The sequence below is a fragment of the Pungitius pungitius genome, chromosome 3, assembly GCF_949316345.1.
Source record: "Pungitius pungitius chromosome 3, fPunPun2.1, whole genome shotgun sequence".
NCBI lineage: Eukaryota > Metazoa > Chordata > Actinopteri > Perciformes > Gasterosteidae > Pungitius > Pungitius pungitius.
In genome coordinates, this window is record NC_084902.1 from 8,253,129 (window position 1) to 8,274,673 (window position 21,545).

At 41.5% G+C, this 21,545-nt stretch overlaps 1 protein-coding gene across 1 annotated transcript in view; it reads right to left on the reverse strand.

Annotated features, from left to right (window-relative positions):
* grik4 (glutamate receptor, ionotropic, kainate 4) overlaps positions 1 to 21,545 on the reverse strand; it is a 200,086-nt gene that overhangs the window by 70,367 nt on the left and 108,174 nt on the right. The window contains exons 4-5 of the mRNA XM_062561160.1: positions 14,647 to 14,811; positions 11,616 to 11,713 (exon numbers count right to left, since the gene is read on the reverse strand). Coding sequence (XP_062417144.1) covers positions 11,616 to 11,713; positions 14,647 to 14,811 — 263 coding nt within the window. The remainder of the gene's footprint in view (positions 1 to 11,615; positions 11,714 to 14,646; positions 14,812 to 21,545) is intronic.

Sequence of the window (21,545 nt, forward strand, 5' to 3'; positions counted from 1 at the left end):
TCTCTGGGTTGCATAGATTGTCCCCGCTTGTCCCGAGCGTTCTTTCCTTCCTTTTCAGCTCAGCAGACTGGTGCTACCCCGGCCCCTTTCACTTAGAAACCTGACACGCTTCGATAAGTCTGTATCTGAGGCACCAGGGGGCTTAGAAAGCAGCTTACACAAATTTAGGAATATTCTCTCTCACACACAAAAAAAAAAAAAATACATGCAGATTTTACTTTTCCATCTTACTCGACCTTACAGCTAGAAATGCAGACATCTCCATGGAATTACTTGGCAAGTCTTGATTAATCATCAAATTCCACAGCAGCATGAATTCGTTCAATTGTACTATTTCAATCTTAGCTATTCCCACTTCATTTTAAACACAACTTTTATCATTTGACATCAACAAAGCAGCTCGATGAAGCCCAAAGCAAAGCACCCGCTCCATAGATCACCCCTTAACACGGCTCCCCCTGGTCGGACACAATGATGAATTGCTCGTTAAACCGGGACAGTCACTGCTCCTCGTGTGGTGAAGTGACAAAGTGTTTTGAATCAAGACTTGAGTTAAAACTGTGTTACTCCAAGCAGAGATAATCAATCAATCTCCCCAATACTAACAGATAGTTGTCTGCAACATCAAAGTTGCCTGCCAGGCTCCTCATCGGCAACCAACGGCTAGTATCAGTCTCTCTGCTGGTCATTTCTTTCCTGAAATAAAAAGAAAATAAATCGATTCCACGTTTTTATTTGCAGGGTACAAATGAAAAGACAGCTGTATCCAGATGAGTGCAGCTTTGCGGGGAACTCACGGGTTTGCTATGCCAGAAATCCTGTGTAGGGATCAGTGGTTGAATAATTGGCACATTTAATCAAAAAAAATGATGACTTTTGCTTCACTGCTGTGGACGATGGCACTGTGTTCTGATTCAGTATCGTTTAACAACAAAGGATCAGCTATGAACTGTGTTTTGCACAAACTAACAGACTATTTTTTACCAAGTTTCCCAATTCCCGATGTTCAGCTCATTAAACAAATCCGTATCCAAAGCATCTGTTTAAAATGAAAAAGTCCTGAAAAAGTATCAAAGACACGATGGCTGGCGATGTTAGTGACAGGCTGGCGAAAAGAACATATTTATTGTTTAACAAGTTGGCGACTAGAAAGCAGAGCTAGAAGGAGAGTGAATATGGGACCAATAATCATCAAAATAACCTTTTCCCAACACGTTTACTAAACATTTAATGGTCTTCATTGTGTTCACTGCTTGTTCTAACCGTCCAATTAATTCCTCTTTGAAGCCTTTAACCATGTATTTTTGCATGCTCACAGTGCTTTACTGCCTTCATTTTCCTTCTACAGAATCAATGAACTTAGCTGAATCCAAAGGCATTTTAACACAATCATTTCCATAATCATGTTGTACAAGCATATGTTGTGTTGGTGTCATTCTACATGCATGTGAATAGTGGCCACTCTTCTATACTTTTATCTTTTCTATAAAAATAGTCTTTTCATAAAATGGAACATTATCAGCAGCATCTGTCAGCAGTAAAAGTGAGGTAAGTTGTTCTAGTGCGGATCTATTAAGCTAAAGCCCACACAATTATTTGAGGCAATTAAGACAACTTGTAGTAAACAAGCTGTATTTCAACATGAGATGCAAGTGTCTTTAAAAATCATCCGCTCAGGGCAGTCTGTTGGTGTGGGAGTCAAACTAATTACATCTGATAATTGTGAGGAAAGGAAATCTCATGCAAAGAAGAAAAAAAAAAGCCCAAGGTAACAACTCCTCTTTTAATAATCGGGTAGGCTTCACTGTGATTAGAGCTAAATGTCCTGGTTGCTGCTTCGGTCGTGTGCCAGTGGAACGACAGGGAGGGGGGGGGGGGGGGACAAGCCCACTGAGTGTAAGGGAAAGACAAATAGAGAAGGGACCAGAGAGAAAGAGAGAGATAACTGACAGTTTGACTGACAGGAGAAGGGAGCAATGGAGTGAGCGGCTGAGATGGGGGAAACCGTGTGCGTGACAAGAAAAAAGGGCAAAAAAGGGAAACGCGCACCACAATAGACACAAACAGAGAGTGAGGAATGGTGAAGGGTTACAATCGGCACTCATTAAATGGTCTCATTGAATTTAGGAGTTTGAAATTTGATTCTGTTGTCAGAGGAAATCTGGCTCACGTTCCTCCTCTTTATTGGTTTATTTCCCAAGACACAGTTTCAGGGGATTCAATAACAACATCAGCATTCAGCTGATATTGGTTGGGTCTCCGTGGTCTAAAAGTACATGTCAAGTTAAAACAGAGTATGGTGGCTCTGATTCCCTATTTGGAACTCAAGACTCAGTCCTTGTTTGCTATTAGAACGGAAAGTCATGAAAGGGATTTCGGTTGCGGTCATTAAGTAAGGAGGAGTGTTTGACCTTCTGGGTGCCAACTGAAAATGTCTCAAGCACCAAGCATCAAAAGCGGTGTGTTGGGAAAGGCTTGCCTTGGGGAGGAAAAACAATCGACATTGTGGTGCTGCAAACTTCAATCAAAGCAAAAATCCTTCATCAGGGCGATCATATGGTGATTCACAGAAATCTGACACTTACCAAAAGAAAACACAAATGTGATTTTGCACGTATTTGACTGGTCGAAGCAGCTCTTTGCTGGATTACAACGCATGTGCTTTTACAAAAGCCGATGGAATAATTGACTGCGCCCCCCCGGTCTTGTTCACTAATTCTATGATAGGATATTATGTCAATTTAATTTACAAAATCCAAATGAATGGCCTGTTACATTAGGGACTTGAATTGTAGAAAGGCAGATCAACAACTGTTTACCGTTGTCCAGGAAGCGTAATGTCGCCAGTATTTGGACATTTTCAAACAATACCCGGCCAAAGTAATCACAACAAACAGAAGGGAAGGAGTTACCACAAAAGGTACAACTCTGTCCTTTTTGTGCTTGCAAAGTTCGCTCGCCCCTTGCGCTCTTGTCCGTAATGCTGCACGTGTGTTTGTTTGTGTGTTTCCTGCAGTGTGACTGAAGCGCTGGCAGGTTGGCAGACAGAGGTTTGACAGGCGTTTAATGAGGAAACTCTCACAGGACACAGGCTTTGCACAAGTAACACACGCACACACACACACACAGATATTGAGCTGTGGGAGGCAGCTTATTGGCAGAAGAAATACTTCAGCCAAATCTTAATGTGCCTACAATCTACTGGCCGTAACTACACTGAGTCTGCACTCCGATCTGCTAAGATCAGCGATTAAAACAAGGAATGTACTTTTTGCTGCTTGTTGAGGAAACCGCGGTTGTTTCATTGTGTTATGTAAGCTTTTCAATAATCTCTGATAGCCCCTCTTCAATGGGGAATTTGAGGTCACATTCAGGGAGGGCAGTTTCAAAATCCGACCAGGCGTTAGTTAGGACACGATCGCTCTCAACTGGAGTGAAGGCGAAGGCTAATTTCCATTTCGTCCATTAAAGCCAGCTGTGGGTTGGCTCGGTTGTTGAGCTGACAGGTGCCCAAGTTATTTCTGCTACCTGTCCGTTGTGAACCAGAATAGGGGGGCCTCCCGGGAGTGAGTCCAAGTGAGAGGAGGTGAAGGTGGATGTTCGACGGGGCCATATGGAGAGCAGAGCCATAACGAGCAACTACATCTGTCGGCTTGCACTAAGCACACTTTTAATGGTCCTGCAACATGTTGGGCATGGCGGTGGGGAAGGCCAGCATGGTGGTGTTCATCAGTCATGTTTGAAGAGGCTCATTCACATTACCGCATGGGGACCTGGCTATCAATTAGCATACAGTACACCACATGCTTGGCAGAAATACTTTTAACAGTCCTTGGAAAAACGGCCACACCGCAGCCAAGTGGCCAGTGGCCATCGAGTCTCAGTGAGCCGAATAGGATCCTTGCAGAGGCCAGACGGAGATCGGTTTGTGGACCATCAACAAGTGGACACAGCTTACTAGTTTGAAGATGATTATTGTCAAGTTGTAGAAAACCAACTAATAACAGAAGACACAGTATGAAGGATGGTCGGATGCAACATAATGCAAAGCAGATATCTATTTTGGCTGCTGGGCATTAGAGAGCAGATGCTGCTGGAGACATTGTCTATCGGTCAGCAAGTGCGATGCCAAGGCTGGAACGCCACAGTGGAGTTGGCAGGGTCTTTCAGGGCGGCAGTAGATGGAGGAGGGCAGGTGGTGGTCTATTATGTCTCCCCGATCCCCTTCGGAACCAAAGCGTTTATGCGGGATTTGGGAGACCAGCTGTTGGCATTCAGAAAAAAAACAGGAACTACTTTTGGGACTGAACGGGATGGGGTGAGACGCCAGAGATACGAGAAGGCCAAGGTAACCATCTCAGGCTGGTCATAATCTCTATTTGTGGTGGTGATGATCCCGCGTCGGGTCCCCGCGGGTCGGAGCAGCAGCAGACCAGTGATAAAGATGAAGTGGGCTGCGGATCCCATGGTGCCTTTTAGAAGACTGGAACATTGACCACAAGCGCTCTATCTTATTGATCTACCAGAGAGGCCTGTTCCCTGCTACACAGCCTACTTTCAGAGAAGAAAAAAAATGCCTCAGTTGTGAAAAAAAAGAAAAAAATGAATTGTTGTGTTTGTGTTATTGTAGCAGTGACAATAAAGACAGAAGCCACTAATGGGATTTGGGAAGTTGATTCAAGGCCACACAGTGATTAAACAAAGACACACTTACTGGTTATTCTCTCAAATAACCACAAATGCATCTGCTATCTGTGACAATCAAGCTGCGTAAAACTGGTTTGTATTGTTCCATCCACAATTTTCAATAGGGAGTTTTAATTGGAAAAGTGTTTATCTTTAATTATTTGTCTAAAATCTAACAGTGGACTATGTCGAGTTCTGGGAACATAGCCAAATATTTAACTTACACCACCCAAACAAAATAGAGTTCAACTCTAACAAAACAAGATAGGCAAACAGTTTGTCGACAAATCTTGGCCTTTTTTCGTAAAGCACAAGCATGTAAACCGAGAGATATGAGACATATGAAATATTCTTTGGTTTCACTTCAGAAAACAACGGTGGCAGAGGATCATTCAGGGAGCAGCTGGCAGAAAACAATTGGAATGTCAGCTGATTTGAGTATTGTCCCCTTTCCACAAAAGATGAAACAAAAACAACGCGGGGCAGAGTCCCACTTTACAGCGACGACTACAATCAACAACATCCTGAAACATCTTGTTCGCTCTTCACCAGGGAGTCACTCGGTTTTTTTTTTCCTTGCTCTCAGTGATTAAATCAAGAGACTGCATCTTGATGACAAGGCGGGTATGCGCATGGCGGTTCCACCGGTGTGGCCGTGAAAAGATGGATCAATAATGTTGTGCGAAAAGGGTCAGTGGGGGGGGGGGCGACAACAGCTGTGCGTCTCTAATCATGATCGGGAAGGAGCGAGGGAGAGGCACCTGGTTTAGGCGAGCAGACTAGAAACCTGCAAAAAGTAATGCCCAACTTCACACTTACATTTTATTATTCAAACGTACATGCAAATCTGGGAATATTACCAACAAAAAAAAAACCTTAGATGAGTTATGGTGTTATTGTGAATTAGCCATCATCTGAAATAAACAATCATTGTGTGCCATTTTATTCCTGGTGCTTGATAAACTAAAATAAATACTTACTAAGAAATGCAACATTTAATACATATGCATTTACTGTACAAATGCAAATCTTTTATTTAAGTCTTTGGTTTTGTGGTTTTCTCCTGGACAATCTATCATCAAGTAGCTGCAGTTTGATTTAATGTACACACACAAAAGACCTGATCACAGTGGAATAAGTATGAGCTCTTTGCTGTGGGTCAACGTGACCTGGAAGATGAATAGGAAGGTATATTGACTTGAAATTATCTTTCTTTTCCTCGTCTTATCCACCGCTCTGCATGGGATCCTCTTCATACTAAGAAGATATAACTGTTTACTTTATTACAGTGAGACCTTTGAAATCACAGTAAAGGGGGCACACAATTCAAAACCGACTGACCTGTCATTAAAGATAATAAGAAGGATGTAAATTTGTGAGGGATGTTGCACCTCCACTTTTGAAAAACGCTGTTACTACTTACTTACACTCAAGAGTCTAATATGTAAATCCACACAGACAAAGTCAGGAGAATGTCTTTGTACCTTTGAAAAAACTCTAGGGGACACATTTCATCGCTCCCTTCGTTGGGTCCTAATGAACCCTAATGATGCAAAATAAAGTTTCAATTAATGGGTGGGAGTGTTGGGACGTGAACTGCCTTCAGCTTCAGGCTAACGTCAGTTTGTATTAAAAGAAGCAATGAAACCCCTAATTTGGATTGCAATCCATGCTTCAACATGTCTTTTCTGAATTGGGAATAGTGAAAGAATACTAAGCCGTGAATGTGAGCAAGTTAGCACTTTTACGCATAATACGCACATCCCAAAGTTGTGGCTCCTCCTCTTGCCGATTTCGCGGCACTGACCAACATCAAGGACACGTCACCTGCCGGGAAAGCGTTTGAGTTTACACAGTGGCTCTGAAGCCCAATTACAATGGGGAGCTGAACCATACGCTGACCCCCTGAGCAGAACAAGAGCAACACAGCAGAACTAATGCCACTACTCTCCCAGACATAGAGATTCAACGTGATGGAGGGTGATTACGGGGAGTGGCAGAGAGAGAGAGAGAGAGGGGGGGGGGGGGGGGGGGGAGCAGGCTTCTGAATACTACTTTCTATTAGTTTTCTTCACAATGGCAGATCTTGACCTGATAGTCGTCTACAGGTGGTGTCTGAGTAAGAGTCGGAGAAGGGAAATGATAGGAAACCGCCCGGTCGAGGAGGTGAAATGAGAAAATAAGGAAAGTGGGGCAATAGGAGAGAGAAAAAGAAAGAACGAGGACAAAGTCAGTGCTCAGAGGTGAGGCTTGTGTAAGGCCAGTGAGAGCAGACATTTACAAGAGGTACAAAGGTAGTGGGGGAAACAGTTAAAACTGCCGTAGGGTGAAAGGGAAGGAGAGAAGGAGAAATCGGAGACTGATATAAATAGAAACAGTAAAGGACAGGTGTTTGTAAGAAGAAAGGCTGTTCCTTGACTCTCAGTTTTAGCAGAAAATAAAGAAAGGGTAGGTATCGATCAGCCAGCAGACCCACCGTTGAGGGGTCAGACACGTCTAGTTGAAATTCTATCATGACTTCCAACTCGTCAAATAATGCCACATGATCAATGCCCCCTGGCTTAGGAGATCGATTCACTTGGTATCCCACCTGCTTTACTCCTCACAGGGAGTGTGGTTCAGGCAATAAAACCAGGAACAGAGGACGGTGGATGATGACTCACCTGCCACTCTCGGCAATCTCGGCAAGTTTGACAGATAATATGATAATAAAGCTTTTTCCAGGTCCTCAGTACACCCGTGCTGTTATTATGAAAGGATGAGAAGCCCTTAAAAACTGTAAAAAACATTTTTTTAAAAGCTGGCGGCACTGAACTTTTATTAAGCACATTAGTCAGAAAATAATGTTTCCTGCTAATCCATGAAGCAATGTGTTAGAAATTCAATATTGTAAACACAGCACCAAGCGGTGTTTAAGGATCAATTTGGTTATTTAAAAGAAGTTTAATTGCAGGAGATTGCATTGCCTCGAGCTAAATTCATTTATTTTGAAGTTGATAAAACTTTAAACACAATAATTTCTGTATGATTAAAAGAAAATTAAAATTATGTCATGCAATGATGTGTAACAGTGCATGAAATCTGAAGCTAATGAAATTAACAAATCAAGAATGAAAGGATTTATTTAGCATTTCATTAGTTTAATTCCACAATATATAGATGCATTTTTTTCTATTGCTCCAGCAGTTTATATCTCCATGGGCCAAAATATTAATGCGTCACCTACAAGTTTAATTTAAAAAATGACCGTAACATGTATTCTATTTTTCATGTATTTACACTAATGACACAATCTAACCATCCAATTTTTTGTTTGTTTGTTTTTTCATCAGTGCAAGCATCATGACAAGGGGAAGGCGTGGCCATCGAGGTAAGAAAAGATGCCTCCTTTTGACCACCCGTGTTGTGGAGTCTGACAGAACCGGGCAAATGGTCCCTCGCCACAGAGGATTTGCTGGTGAATAGTTGGCTTTTCAAGTCACATAATATAATTCCGCAGCATGTGTGGCACTGAGCTGCTCGACAACTGACCCATTTTACTCCGTTTGGACAGCTTCACAAACACACACGCGCACACACACACACACACACACACACACGTCAAATGCAAACACAGCAGGCAGAGTGTCTGGACATGTGGGCGAGCTTATGAACGCCTCACAGTAATGACTGGACCTTTTTTCTTTCATGGGCATGAAGAAAGGTACCACTCTGCCTCAGCTTTGTCGGATGGCCCCATTCAACAGCAGCTTCTGTCCGGCCATGTGGAGCAGTCCTACGGAGTTCATTCGCCTCCTAATTAAGTCATCTCAATAAATAAGTTTGACTCCAAACTATTTTGGAATTCCCTCCTTCCTGGAGTCCCTCTCAATGGAAGGCAACAGATTCACTTTTACTTTAAATGAAGGAGCGTTACCTCACGATGCAGCAAAACACTGAATCAGAGTAGACAGGTGAGACGGGGGGGGGGGGGCAGAGAGGTTGGTGGGTAGCGTGTCTGCGTTTTAATGAGGGATAGAAAACAACTAAGGGGACCTGAAAAGTAAAAATGATGTCCCACTCGAACAGCTGCTCATGACGTTTAAGCTGCAAGCTTTTAACCCCAAGTTAAAGTGGGTAGTAATTGTGTTTCTTTGTTAATGCGCCTGTGTGTGTGTGTCTGTGTGTGTGTGTCTGTGTGTGTCAGCACAAATCTCTTGTTGGCCGTCTCCGGGGCTTGAGCCGTACCATTGACCCGCAACCTCAACCCAATGGGTTCTTTGCTTGTCCAGTGGACCCCCGACTTCATAAATCCAACCTGAACAACATCCTCCCAAAATGCAGGTTTGTAACGTAATGTGTTGCTTAACCTGCCCAAAGCAGCACCTGGATATCAAACCCAACGATAATATTCATGACCACTTCTGACACATTTGAATGTTTCCCCTCTTTAGCAGACACACTGTTGCTACTGTTTCAACCTTTTATCTGGTGGAGAGGAAGTAAAGGGCAAAGTTATGGAGCGACAGCGTTTGAACTGAGACTAATGTGGCTAAAAGCTACGGGACAGAACATTAATTCAGATTCATTTTTTGGCTCATAAAAATTGAAAGAATGCGCGCGTGTGTTTGGGGGGGGAGGGGCTTTGGTCTATTCCCTCTTATCACCAAGTCACCACTTATAAGTGTGAATCCTATTTCCTAAGTAGAGCATTGCAATGCACACTCCAGATGTTCCGGTCACATCTGCGAAGCAGCAGGAGCATCTAACGCTCCAGTTAATATTCCTCATCAGCGGACATTAATCCAGCCTTCCTCCTAATCCCGACCCCGGAAACAGACTGCCAACTAGATGCACATGGTCAACCCCTTTTTATTCTGCAGTAGCTGTTTTCCTATGAGTCACTACTACCAGTGTGAAACCCAGATGGGCTTAGAGCAGCTCCCCTGTCGCCCCGGTGGAAGTAGCCGTGTAGCCCGGGGAGAGGGATTGATCCGGGAACGCTAGATGATGTGCTGATTACCTGGTGGGGTCTGTCAGCTGCAATATTGTTGCCAATGTCCCAGGCAACAATTAAGCGTCGCCCCGCCATCTGCGGCCTTAACACTCACAGCGAGGGATTAGATGGTCAGAGTACTGCTTCACAAGACATGTCCAATACATACATACGCACGCACACAGACACACACTATGATGAGAACCAAGTATGTATGATTGCTTTATGAAGACACTTTGGTACAAAATACAGCTTTCATTTATGTATTATAACCTCATAGTAAATTCAGGTGACTACAAGGCTCCTTTTTGCTTTGTTTTTCTGATTTGGGTGTTTTTTCTTTGGTGACAGGCGTCAAAAGGTAACAGTAGGCACGAACACCTGCTTTCATTCACCAGCCGAGTGGTCCTAAGACGTCTGCTGCACACTTTTGGAGCAGAGAATAGAGTAAAGTTTCACATTATTTGATGTATTGCTTTCTATTACTTTTTCTTAATCCCTTTTTTCTCTGATGTCTATTTTCATTTTAGAGAATATGCGCACATATATATATATATATATATGTATATATTAGTATGTTTAATTTTAATTTAAATTAGTATTTTTAATTTGTTTAATAATATTTATTAAATATGAATGCTTTGATAAAAAAAGCATGTTGCCATGATATTTGCTTCTTACAGTAGTTTACTCTTGTGTTCCTCAGGGTCTGCAGCCCTTGTTAAATATTTAAATATGTTAAATATGTTGATGAACATTCCACTGTGGGCAACTAGCAGTAAAATGCTACTTACGCATTTACAAAGTAATGCCTCAACTATTCACGTGTTTTTATAAAAGAATTAGGGGAAACTGCACATTTATAAAGCTAGCATCAGCTCCTTGAAATAATCTATGACCATAGTGTATGTAAAATTTACTCTCACGACTTTACAAATGCGTTTCTTCTCTTCATGGGGTCTCTCATTTTCATGTGGTGGTATTATCACAGTCAGTGACTCAAAGCAGTCAGCCCCACAAGCCCATGTCCCCAGAGACGTCTAGCAGCAGGGAATCCTGGTAAGTCTACTGCAAAAGCAGACTGATGTCTCATTAGAGAGAAGGCCTGCGATGTTCCAGAGGACATTTTAGAGACTTGAAGGGTTAGGGTATTCCCGCTAATATCCATACTGACCATATTCATGCAGTTAAAAAGACGTCGTCTCCGTGGACCAAATCCAATTATAGCTCGTGGCGTACAAGAACAACTAGTGAAAACTAAATGACTGGTGGACTGAAAGAAAGCTGGAAAGTCTTTAAAACCTTTAAAACCGTGTAGATGCTATCAATACGGGTTCACTTTTCTACAAATAGCGTAAACAAAGTGTATTAAATGTAGTCCCAAAGCACTGTAGTAAAACCAACACGTGTACGTTTTTCTGGTCTTTAATTGATTTGGATCTAGTTGATCTTTTTTTTCATAGTTCAAAGGCGCGCTATCTCTTGACTCCACCAACGAGCCAATTAGCATCCAGCTGGGACCTGTAAGAATAGACTCAAGCTCTCCAGCCAAATCCGGGCAGTCATGTTTTATTTCCCACTGCATCTCAACAGTTCCCAGCCCTTCCCTGCAAACAGGCCTCCTGTTTACACTTCCCTTGATTACGCAGTGGATGTATCACAAGATCCCAGGCAGAACAACAAGGATAAACGCTATGAGAACCATGAAACAAAACACAATAAAGGATGAAAAGGATTAATTGAGCAGCCCACAAAACCATTCACATGTTCTGAAACAGGGCCACAGGAAAAGTGAGGAAGTCAACCCATTACACCACAATTTTCACTAACAAGTTACTTCTCAGTTTCTGATAAACCACAGAGTCACTAATGAGCATCATATCTCGAAACTGTGTATTTCTTGGTTGCACTGTGAATAGCAGTGGCTGCAGGCCAGTTGGACGCGTAAACTCACCTCCTTCTCTCCACAAATATCGCTGATGATGGAGTTGGAAGCCGGACTGGCAGAGGGGCCGAGGACCGCCACGACGCCTTTCAACATGATCTGGCACACTGATGGAAAGCAGAGAGGGGATGGTGGGAGAGACAAGGATGGAGAAGGGGAAACAAACGAGTAAGACGGTCAGCCAGTGCTATCGAGGAAAGTAAAGTACAGGCTTTTTTTAAGAAACTGAGTCATTTGAAAAAGAAAAAAAAAAAAAACTCCCTCTTCAGGCAGATGTTAATGGATGCAGATGCTGACTATTGCAACCCCTAAAACACACAGCGGCCTGAGCCAACACTTTTGCTGCATCGAGGGAACCTGAACCTACGGCACATGCGTAGAAATAAAATCTGCGCAATGCCAAATGCATTTATCCATGTTTAATGCGGCGTGCGTGATGCACAGGGAGAATAATCCAATTCTTCAATTCTTCCAATACGGGTATACAAGTTTGTGGGAGGAACTGATATATACTGACATATAAAAAAGACTGTCACCTAGACGGAAGAATGTCACAGACGGATAAACAGAGTGACAGTGAGAAAGACAAAAATAGTGAAAGAGAAATATCTGGAGGCTTAAAACATAAAATCTGTTATTTGAACATTTACACATGAATGCCATAATATCCCCAAAAGAGACAAACGCAGCTCATCAAGTTTTACACATTGTAAATTCACGAGGGTTTATTTCAAAGTTTTAACTTTTGGTAGCAAAGACATACTGAGGTATTTCATGGAATGTGAATCGTACTATAATATATAATAATATATGGATTAATTCCCCCATACTGGAAAATAAGAATGACACTTTAAATTACACCACTACAGTCGAATCATGTGACGCAGACGTTATTACCGACACCACTCGTCATACGTGAGCATTTTTGCAGAAAGCGGCTGTGCGTTATCATAATTTGGTGTGGGTTAGTGGGGCAAAAGCAGAACATTAACCGTCTGCGTTGGTGAAAAAGGCGGGCGGGAGGGCGGGGTTGGGGTTGGGGGGGGGTTCAAGCTTGTACGGTGAATCCAGGGAGGCAGTGAGTCGAATGATTAATAAGTAATCCCTTAGTCACCCGTGGGGCCTGTAAGACATGAACACATTGACACCTTACACAAACAACCACATACACATTTACAGTACATGCTCACACACGCCAACACATTGGTAACCGCCTGAGTGGCTTCGCCAAATTATAAAGCTGAAGGATTTGAATGCCAGCCAACATGCTCCTGGCTCTTGTGACACTTTGATTTGCTCCTTCTTTTTGCACAGTTAGCCGCGTGTGAGAGAATGTGCATTTATTTATTTTTATTAAACTTTATTTGTCCCTCTCTGGACACCGATAAGGTGCCCTTCACCGGTGTCAAATTAAGGTCAAAGGGTCACAGGGTCGGCTGAAATCCGTTTTCTTCACCGATCAATACCAGCTATTGGAACCTCGGGATGGATGGCTGTAATGAGTTTGACTTGATGACAGGTTTGGTGGTCACAAGATAACAAAGGTACGGGTTCCCGGAGAGCTCAATGCTCTGCAAATAGAACACACGCGTGTGTAGAAACATCTGCACCAATTAAACAACATGTGTATTATTTAGTAAAAGTGATGCAAGGGCCGGGAAATGCTGGTTTCTGGACTATTCCTTTTAAATCTTAATGGTAAAGATGTCATAGGATTGTTGGCCATCAAGCACCAAAGAGAAAGCCCTAGAGCAAACATGTCGGTGCGTAATGTGGTTTCATAAACTACCCACAACAGGGAAAAGAAGTCTGGTCACGTCCACTTTCCCGCCAGTAAAAGCAGCAATCATTTTAAGGGGTCATCCAATTAGGAGCTGTCTGCCACACAGGCTGGAGTGGGTGCTTGAAAGGTGGAGGGGGAGGAACTCTCTGGGCCCCCCCGTATGATATTTCCATGTCACTGACTGCGACCACTGATCCTTCCCTAATCCAATTGCTGCCTCTAATTACACACACACAAAAACAATTCCACAATGTACACACAGTCCAGCGTGTACACCCAAACTCAAAGAAACAAACACACATGACCACACACACAACGGCACACCGAGGAACCAGATTCAGGAAGGTTTAGAGAAACAAATACAGTCGTTGTGGAGAGTAAAGCGGCGTTCCCACAGATCAAGCAGCACCACTGAGGCTGGTGGGTTAGCGAAGGCGGGAATGCGCTGTATTGAAAATCAATCCCCCCCCTCCTTTTGTCATAGCCGTTTGTACTAGTTGTTTTCTGTAGACAAATGCCGAGGTGTATTGATTTGGACAGTTTTTTAATACAAGTAAATAAATAACATCAACAAAAAGAGCGTACGGTGTGAGGAGACCGGCCTCGGCGTAGTACAATAATGTTCAGGGCAGCAGTGAAGTGGAAGCACTGAGAAGCACAGTTTATAACAAATACAAAGCATTCTCAGGCTGGTGTTAATTGAGCCACCCTGAGTGAAGCATTTGTCACATCTGTGTGACAAATGGCTGGAATCCTCTTTGTGTAATGGGCCTCTTAAAAACCTCTCTGTTGAAGGTCATCTGTTTTGACATATTGCAGATTAAGTCATTTTAAATTACATTCATTTATAAAGAACCCATTTCTTTGATTTGCCTTGCCACGGCAAAGTGAAAAATGCCAATATACAGTCAGAGAGAACTAAATACAACCCAGTAACAGACAAACATACCCACATCACCTCACAACATGACGGCTTATTTTGCGTAGCTGCACCACGGCATTCTGTAATCTATTTTCAATAATGTTTTTGCCTCTGTTTGACCAAAAATGTGGTCGAACCAAACAGACCTATATGAAAAAGAAGCCAGTTGGGTTGAATTGAAACGAATTGAAATGTCTTTTTTTCTCTCTCACTTAACACATGCATATACATACATACATGTTGACCATATGTATATATATATATATAATATTATTATATTTATTGACCAACAGAGCCAAACAAATTGCCTGGCATTTCTTCCCTGTGTTACTTACTTGTTTCTACCATCTCGTATTCGCTGTCTTTTAGCAACTCAAAGATGTCCACCTCCAGTTTGCCAGTGGTGGAACGGTTGGTGCTCCTGTTGATGTTGTTTTTGGCCAGCGTTATGGCTAAACGCTCGCCTCTGCTGCACTCCATGGGGTCATCGAGGATGGCAGCTGAGGGTGAGGGAAGAGAAAAAGAGGCATGTTCGGTGAGGTTGAAAGGAATACAAATTCATCCACATCGACTTTATGAGAATGAAGGTTGCCAATGTGTCCCTTGATTGTTCAATCAGAGAATTTACCTTGGATTAAAAACTTTTTTTGTGTTTTAGATCTGCAATAAAAGTTAATTCTGCTGAAAGCTGCATGTGGATTTATTAGTACTAATACTTGACATTTTGTACACACCGCTCTGCGCTAATCTAGAGTGCTTACTGCATGAATTATTATTAATCAAATCTACATTTTGTTTGAAAAAGGGTGAGTGCGTATTTATAGTCTGTATGATGGAACGCCACCGCTTTAAAATCTCACGAGCGCTGCAACAGAATACATTCATGACATACCGATATTTTCAAGAGCACAGCAGAAATGAACATTCTTAACATACTGTTTACTGCAGCAAAAGGACTGAAACGTGTATCAGTTGTTTGTCTCCCATAGAGACCGCCAAGGGACTCCAGACACTGCAAAGAGATTCTACACTGCTTCAGTCTACAATAGAAGCAAATCAATCTGCCACTGAGGCATTTGTGAATGATGAGAGAACATGAAATAGTGAGAGATGATTCATGCACATTCTGCGTGAAAAAAAGAATGTGTTTGTATTGTCGTGTGATTACGGGAGAATGCTGATCGTCTTTTCTGCTTAGCTAAGACAATTATAAATAGACTGTATGTAGATAATGCACTCTTTTCATTTTGGCAGAAAGGATTATGTAATTCCATTCCTTCTTAATTCAAAAAGGATTTAGATCATTTCATAAGGTTTGATAACAGTGTTTATATATTTGTATTTACTTTCTAGTTAGAAAGTAAACTAAGGCAATAATATAAGACACAGGACACAAAAGGACAATAAACATTTATTCATATTTATGTGTCCTGAATGCTGTGCTGAAAGATGTGATGTTTTGTGATATTGCGTATAGTGTTCAATACTTTATTAGAGAGAGAGAGAATATTTAAACTGAAACTGAACTGTAATATTCTTTAAAATAATTTTTCATGTTGTGATGATGTGTTTGGGAAAGCCATCATGGAGATCCACTCTGTGGAATCCACCTCAATGTATGATCCAGTCACAGAACTTTACAGTACTCTGTGTAGCTGAGATCAGAAGGCTGTGCAAGCCAGGTGGATAATAAGTTTAGGGGGTAAAAATGGAGAAGAGAAAAATAGAAATCACAATTTCAAGCCACCGAGTTGACCGAAAACAATATTTGTAAAAAAAATACAGACGAAAGGTGTATTTGCAACAAACTCTAAAACACTTAAATACAACATTTCACATTGACAAAAATGAAAACCATAAAGACTATAAGTTAGCAACCAAATAAAGTTAATATCAAATATGCTACGCTCACAGAAAGTTATTGCATGCTGGTGAGATTACAAGATCCTGAACACAGAAAGATAATCAGAATAAGAATTGTCTCTTTCGTAAATTATAAATTCTCCTTAAGGCCAAACAAGCAGCAGTGTCTGGTTGATAAACAAGACATACATGGAATGACGTAATTACTTTGATTCTAATGATAATACATCGTGAAGATGTGATGACCACAACAATGCATTGATCTGTATGTACGACTCGTATCTTAGCTAAAAGAAAGCAAAACTGTGCCCAAGATCACTGATGGCCTTGCCATTACGCAAATGTAATACTGAAATGTCAAAATCAACAACTCTATTATATATATCGACTGCATCCTATTGAAGCCTATTCATATCAGACAGATGTGCAGACCTACATGCAGAGCTGGGGCACATTTTAATTTACCTTTTGCCTGCTTATGACACATTTGACTGAACAGCATTTAGTTCTAGCTGGTAGAAATGAGACGAATAACCCACATCGGATAATATTAGTGGGAGCCAATATCTGATATCAATTGAAATTCTTTGCAAATAAGCAAAGAATAGCAGAGCTAGTTCCATGCGTCGCCGTTGCATTGAAAAGCAATGAACAAAGGACATATTCATTTCTTTATGCAGGTAATGGACCCACTGTGGATCGTGTACAGGCAGGTTTTCAAACTTAATAAACTGAAATATGAAACTGAGATTCATGAATTGTCATCTTTGAGTTCTCTAGACTGGAGGAATAACACTCGATTATGATTATAATGTCTACGCCAGCAACACGGAGGAAGAATGACGCCGTTTGGTTTGACGGCGTTTCGTCTCAGAATGACGAAGGTTTTTCTGAGACTGAAGCCGTTTCGCCTGAGTCTGACGACTTTTGGTCTGAGATCTGAGGATGTCCTAAAATGGACACCGTACGCAGCACATTTTAAATGAGTGGTTTCACCAGGATTTCTTGTCCTCTATGATGTGCAATTGGAGCTTACACCAAAACATATGTACCATCCTTGGACTATGGTTTCTAAAATCAATACTTATATGAATAATGGATCAAATGACTTAACTTCATCTTTTGCAAATGAAAGGGCTCGCCAGAAGTGACTAACCCCAATAGGATTATTGATTGATGTGCTGTCTTTCAGCGCAAGATTTTGTGTTTAGGTTCGCCCTCCCTGATCTTATCAGCCTCTATGCAATGCTACAACCCTTGCTGAATGCTACCTATACACATAGTAATAGAAAATAAGTTAGACATACCAACTTAAAAAGTGAAGTCATCAATGTTTTAAAACAAGTGACTTTGGCGTAACAGCAGGATGGAGATAGAAAAAAGGTTTTCAGTTGTTCGGGCCGATTAAGACATAACAATTTAACCACTTCACCTACTACATGTTTCCTATTCGTCTCTCTGTTCATTCATCCAGGGGACCAATCAAAAAGGGCAGGAAGGTCTGTGAGGTATGTGTTTTGGGATGGAAAGAAGAACTGCCGTTAAATGTAAGTCAGAATTAAAGCACTTGAACCATCACTTGTGTCAAGGGCCCTGCTCTGTGTGAAAAATGGAAAGGAAAACCAAGGTCCAAAGTGAGGCTTGCACTGCCTTATTGAGCGAGAGATGCTTTTTGTGACACAGAAGCTTGTCTCTGGTAAGAGGCAGCCAAGGGTAAAAAACTCATTATCCTTTTGAAAGATCTGCTGGCTTCTCTATTAATTCAATGGCTGCATCTCTCTTTCCGTTAGATCAAGTGCTAAATGCTGATCAAATGAACTGGTAATTCAGCCACTGTACACGGTAATTAATGGTAATTTACGACTCAAACTTGGGGGCTTTGAACGGGGGAAAAGCCATCTGAAAGGGAAAGTGGGGGAAATAGTTCAGAGGGACTTGGCCTTTGACCAAAAAAAGCTTTATGGATACAGTTAAGTGATTTCGCATTTCAATTGAAAGTTAATGTGTGTGTTCTTGATGGTCTGACCTCCTTTTGTGACTGATCAGCTTGTCTTAGGTTCTATAACTCATAGTGCGTTTAGTGTGTTGTTCAATACAATCTGCTCTTTTTTTCTTGTGTTTTACCTGATATTATTGCATTACAACATTTTACTTTTATCATAATATAAGAATTCAACTTTTTGTTCAAATGACATCAATCACCTGACTCTCTGGGAAGTATGAAGCCTTTTCAATCATTGAGCAAAGATGATTCATCTCCGATATCAAAGTCCAATATGCATGTGATCAAAGGCTGTATGGGTGACATTATCACATCATACCCTCCATTTATCCGTTTTTATCTTGTACTACGTGAAGGTATGCACAAGTGAGACAGACAGTTCATTCAAAGCATTTTCCAGAGCTCCACAACAGGCATACATTTACATTTAGGAGTATTTGGATGCTTCCCAACCTGGCGATGACGAGTTTTGTGGCTCACAGCTAACGGTGTTAACAACGCACCATACGGCAGATGGGCGGTACGTTTCCGTGTCAGCGATGTTAACGACTTGTGTGAGAGCAGTGCAGAGCGTCCGTAATCCCAAAGAACTAGTAGGAGCACGCTAGATTCAAATAATTATCCAACCCATTAACCCCACCCGATGTGAACTCTTTTCCAATGAAAGTTGCAGGCGTTCCCCTTCAGGCCTCCCTCCAAAGCCACTCTAAGAAAAGTCACCATTATGGATGTAGACATATCATACCGGTCATAATCGGTGAGACTAATATTAGTCCGGAGACCGAAAGAAGTAATAAAGAATAAAGCTGTTTTCTTTTTCCATAAGAACTGTTCTTGGAGAAAATAACCAACCTTTGCCTTTAGCAAGGTTCAGATGAAATGATTTGAATCTGGAAATAGTGATCACCTCAAGGGTCTATTTTTTATTTTAGCAAACTGGAAATAATGCTTCCCCCATATCCTGGCATTGACTTCTTCAGCAACGCCTTAGAGGTCTGATCTTTTCTTTTGTTTCTGGCTAATTAGTCCATCTTATCATGTGATTAGCAGGGATTGCATTTACTGGAAACATGGCAAACCAAAAAGAGCCGTGAACTAATGTAGGTAGACAGAAATGAACCAAGAAGCTACTATGGCCCATGCACTTGGATGCTTTAAGAAAAAAACATAAACAACGAAGCAGCTCATTAGCCATCGACAACTCATGCAGGAAAGCGACTGATAATTTTAGGTTTAAATTAACCATCCAGCTCAACTAAAGGTGTCAATCTAATTAAAGACAATACAAAGGTCTGCACTATTTCACCACCAAACATCTACCTTTCATTTTAATGAGTTTATACATTGTACATTGTACATCCGTGAAAACATTGTTTTCACGGACGGATGCTTAAGCGTTTGAGGGTAATTAAATGTGTTTCTTTTTAGCTGCAGTTAATGAACGCTAAATAAAAAACGTGCTAACAATGTGAATGCAATGTTTTAAAAATTCAAGATGCAGACATTGTTTACCTTTCATTTCAAAGTTATTACATAGGCTGGATTTTTGTACACGAGAATAAAGGTTCAGCAAAAAGCTAAACCTAACTCATTTAATAATTTCAACATTGTATATCTGACATCTCATTTATTTGATGGTTGCTTTGAGACTAATCAGCACTGAGTAGACAGCTATTGAAGCCTTTTCAGTGTCAGATATCTGCCCGTTCATTTGTGTGTGAGAATGTGTGGGATTTTACCAATTTGTGCCTTAACAACCATGCACTTGTGTATGTCAAATGATGAATGCGCTATTTATCATGCTTGTCTAATAGGTGTTTTATTCACTTAAAACAGCATGACTGCGAACTATACCACAGCCAATCTGTCGACTTGTCTGGCTGCATGGCAAACAGAATTGCCTGTTCCACACTTTAATCAATCTCATCCGGAGCCCTGTGGTGTGCACGACCAAGGAAGGGTAGGTGCTATCATACATAATTACAAAAGCTTGCTTACAGAGGACCTGGCAAAAAGAAACTGATTTCCTGGAGTGACATAATGCAATTATACTCCGCAGACATCTATGATAATGTGAACAAATACGGACGTAGTAAATCTCATTAAACAAAGCGTACTCCACTAACCTGTAAAACTTCTGTCACTTCAGTTAATGCATATTTAGTCTGTAGTTTAAACGTCATCTGACGCCACCGGTGGTCAACGAGGAAAGAGTTGAAACCACCAGGCACAGAACGAAATGATATGCAGTCAATAATTAGGATAGTAATTAGGATTCATGTGAATGGACAATTGTACAAAGAACCTGTGAGCCCGGATGATGAAGTGTAAAAGGCAACATGGAGGCGAAGGGACAATAATTATAAATTATTTTATTATAATCTAGAGTTGCTCGTGATGGTTTCTGACAGCATTTCTCAGCAGACCACCCTTTGCAGACATTGAAGAATACACCTCCTAATGTTTCTCTCATAATAGCCTGTGCATGTAATTACAATATAATCACATTATTACACCAGCAGGATCCAAGTGGCAATAATAGTTGATTAAATATTTCAGTAGATGGATTTTTAAAGACCAATTCTTAAATGTCACCCGAATTTGATTAGTGTCAATGCGGTGCTTTCCCTGCCACTGAACAACTAGGGGGGGGGGGGGGGGGGCGCCTGAAAAAGGGATGCAGAGAAAAAAACGTGCAATATTCCCATGCGCCACAATACACTGCAAAGTGGTTGTGGATGAGAGAAGCGAGGTTATGACGGCTGTTAGACATAATAATGAATGGTTGTTGGAACAATACGAGTGTTGCTATCTAATCTCTAACGTGAACTTTACACATCGTCTTCCTTGTCTGGAGGTATCACGTTTAAACATCACGGTGTATCTAATCACTGGTTATAGTCGTGAGCTTTCAGGCTCATTGCACTGGGGAATGAGGAGTGTGTTATCCGGCATGTGTGTGAGCCTTGCGTGTTTGTTGAATCCATTTTGGTCTCGGGAATAGTTCTTAATATAATGCTCACTATTTAATTCCTGCTCGACCTCAGCTTATCACCTGGCACCACTGGAGAGCCAAATAGCTTTAAAATAACAGCTAGCCAAGTGCAAATACACAACTAGCTGATGCAGTACCACAGGGACTTCGGGAGCTGCAGAATCTGCTGAGGTTTATGCAGAAACAGTCCCGAATGGCAGCTGCAGCTTCTAACGGCCTCTTTTACTGGCACACTATTCAACCCAAAATCCAATTAAACCAAAGACCGCACAACATAATAAGTAAATTCTAATAAAGAAACTAGGGGTCCTCCTCGTGTTTTCTTGATTTCAGTAAGGACGGCTGCAAAAGTAGTTTGAGGAGCGGCAATTCTT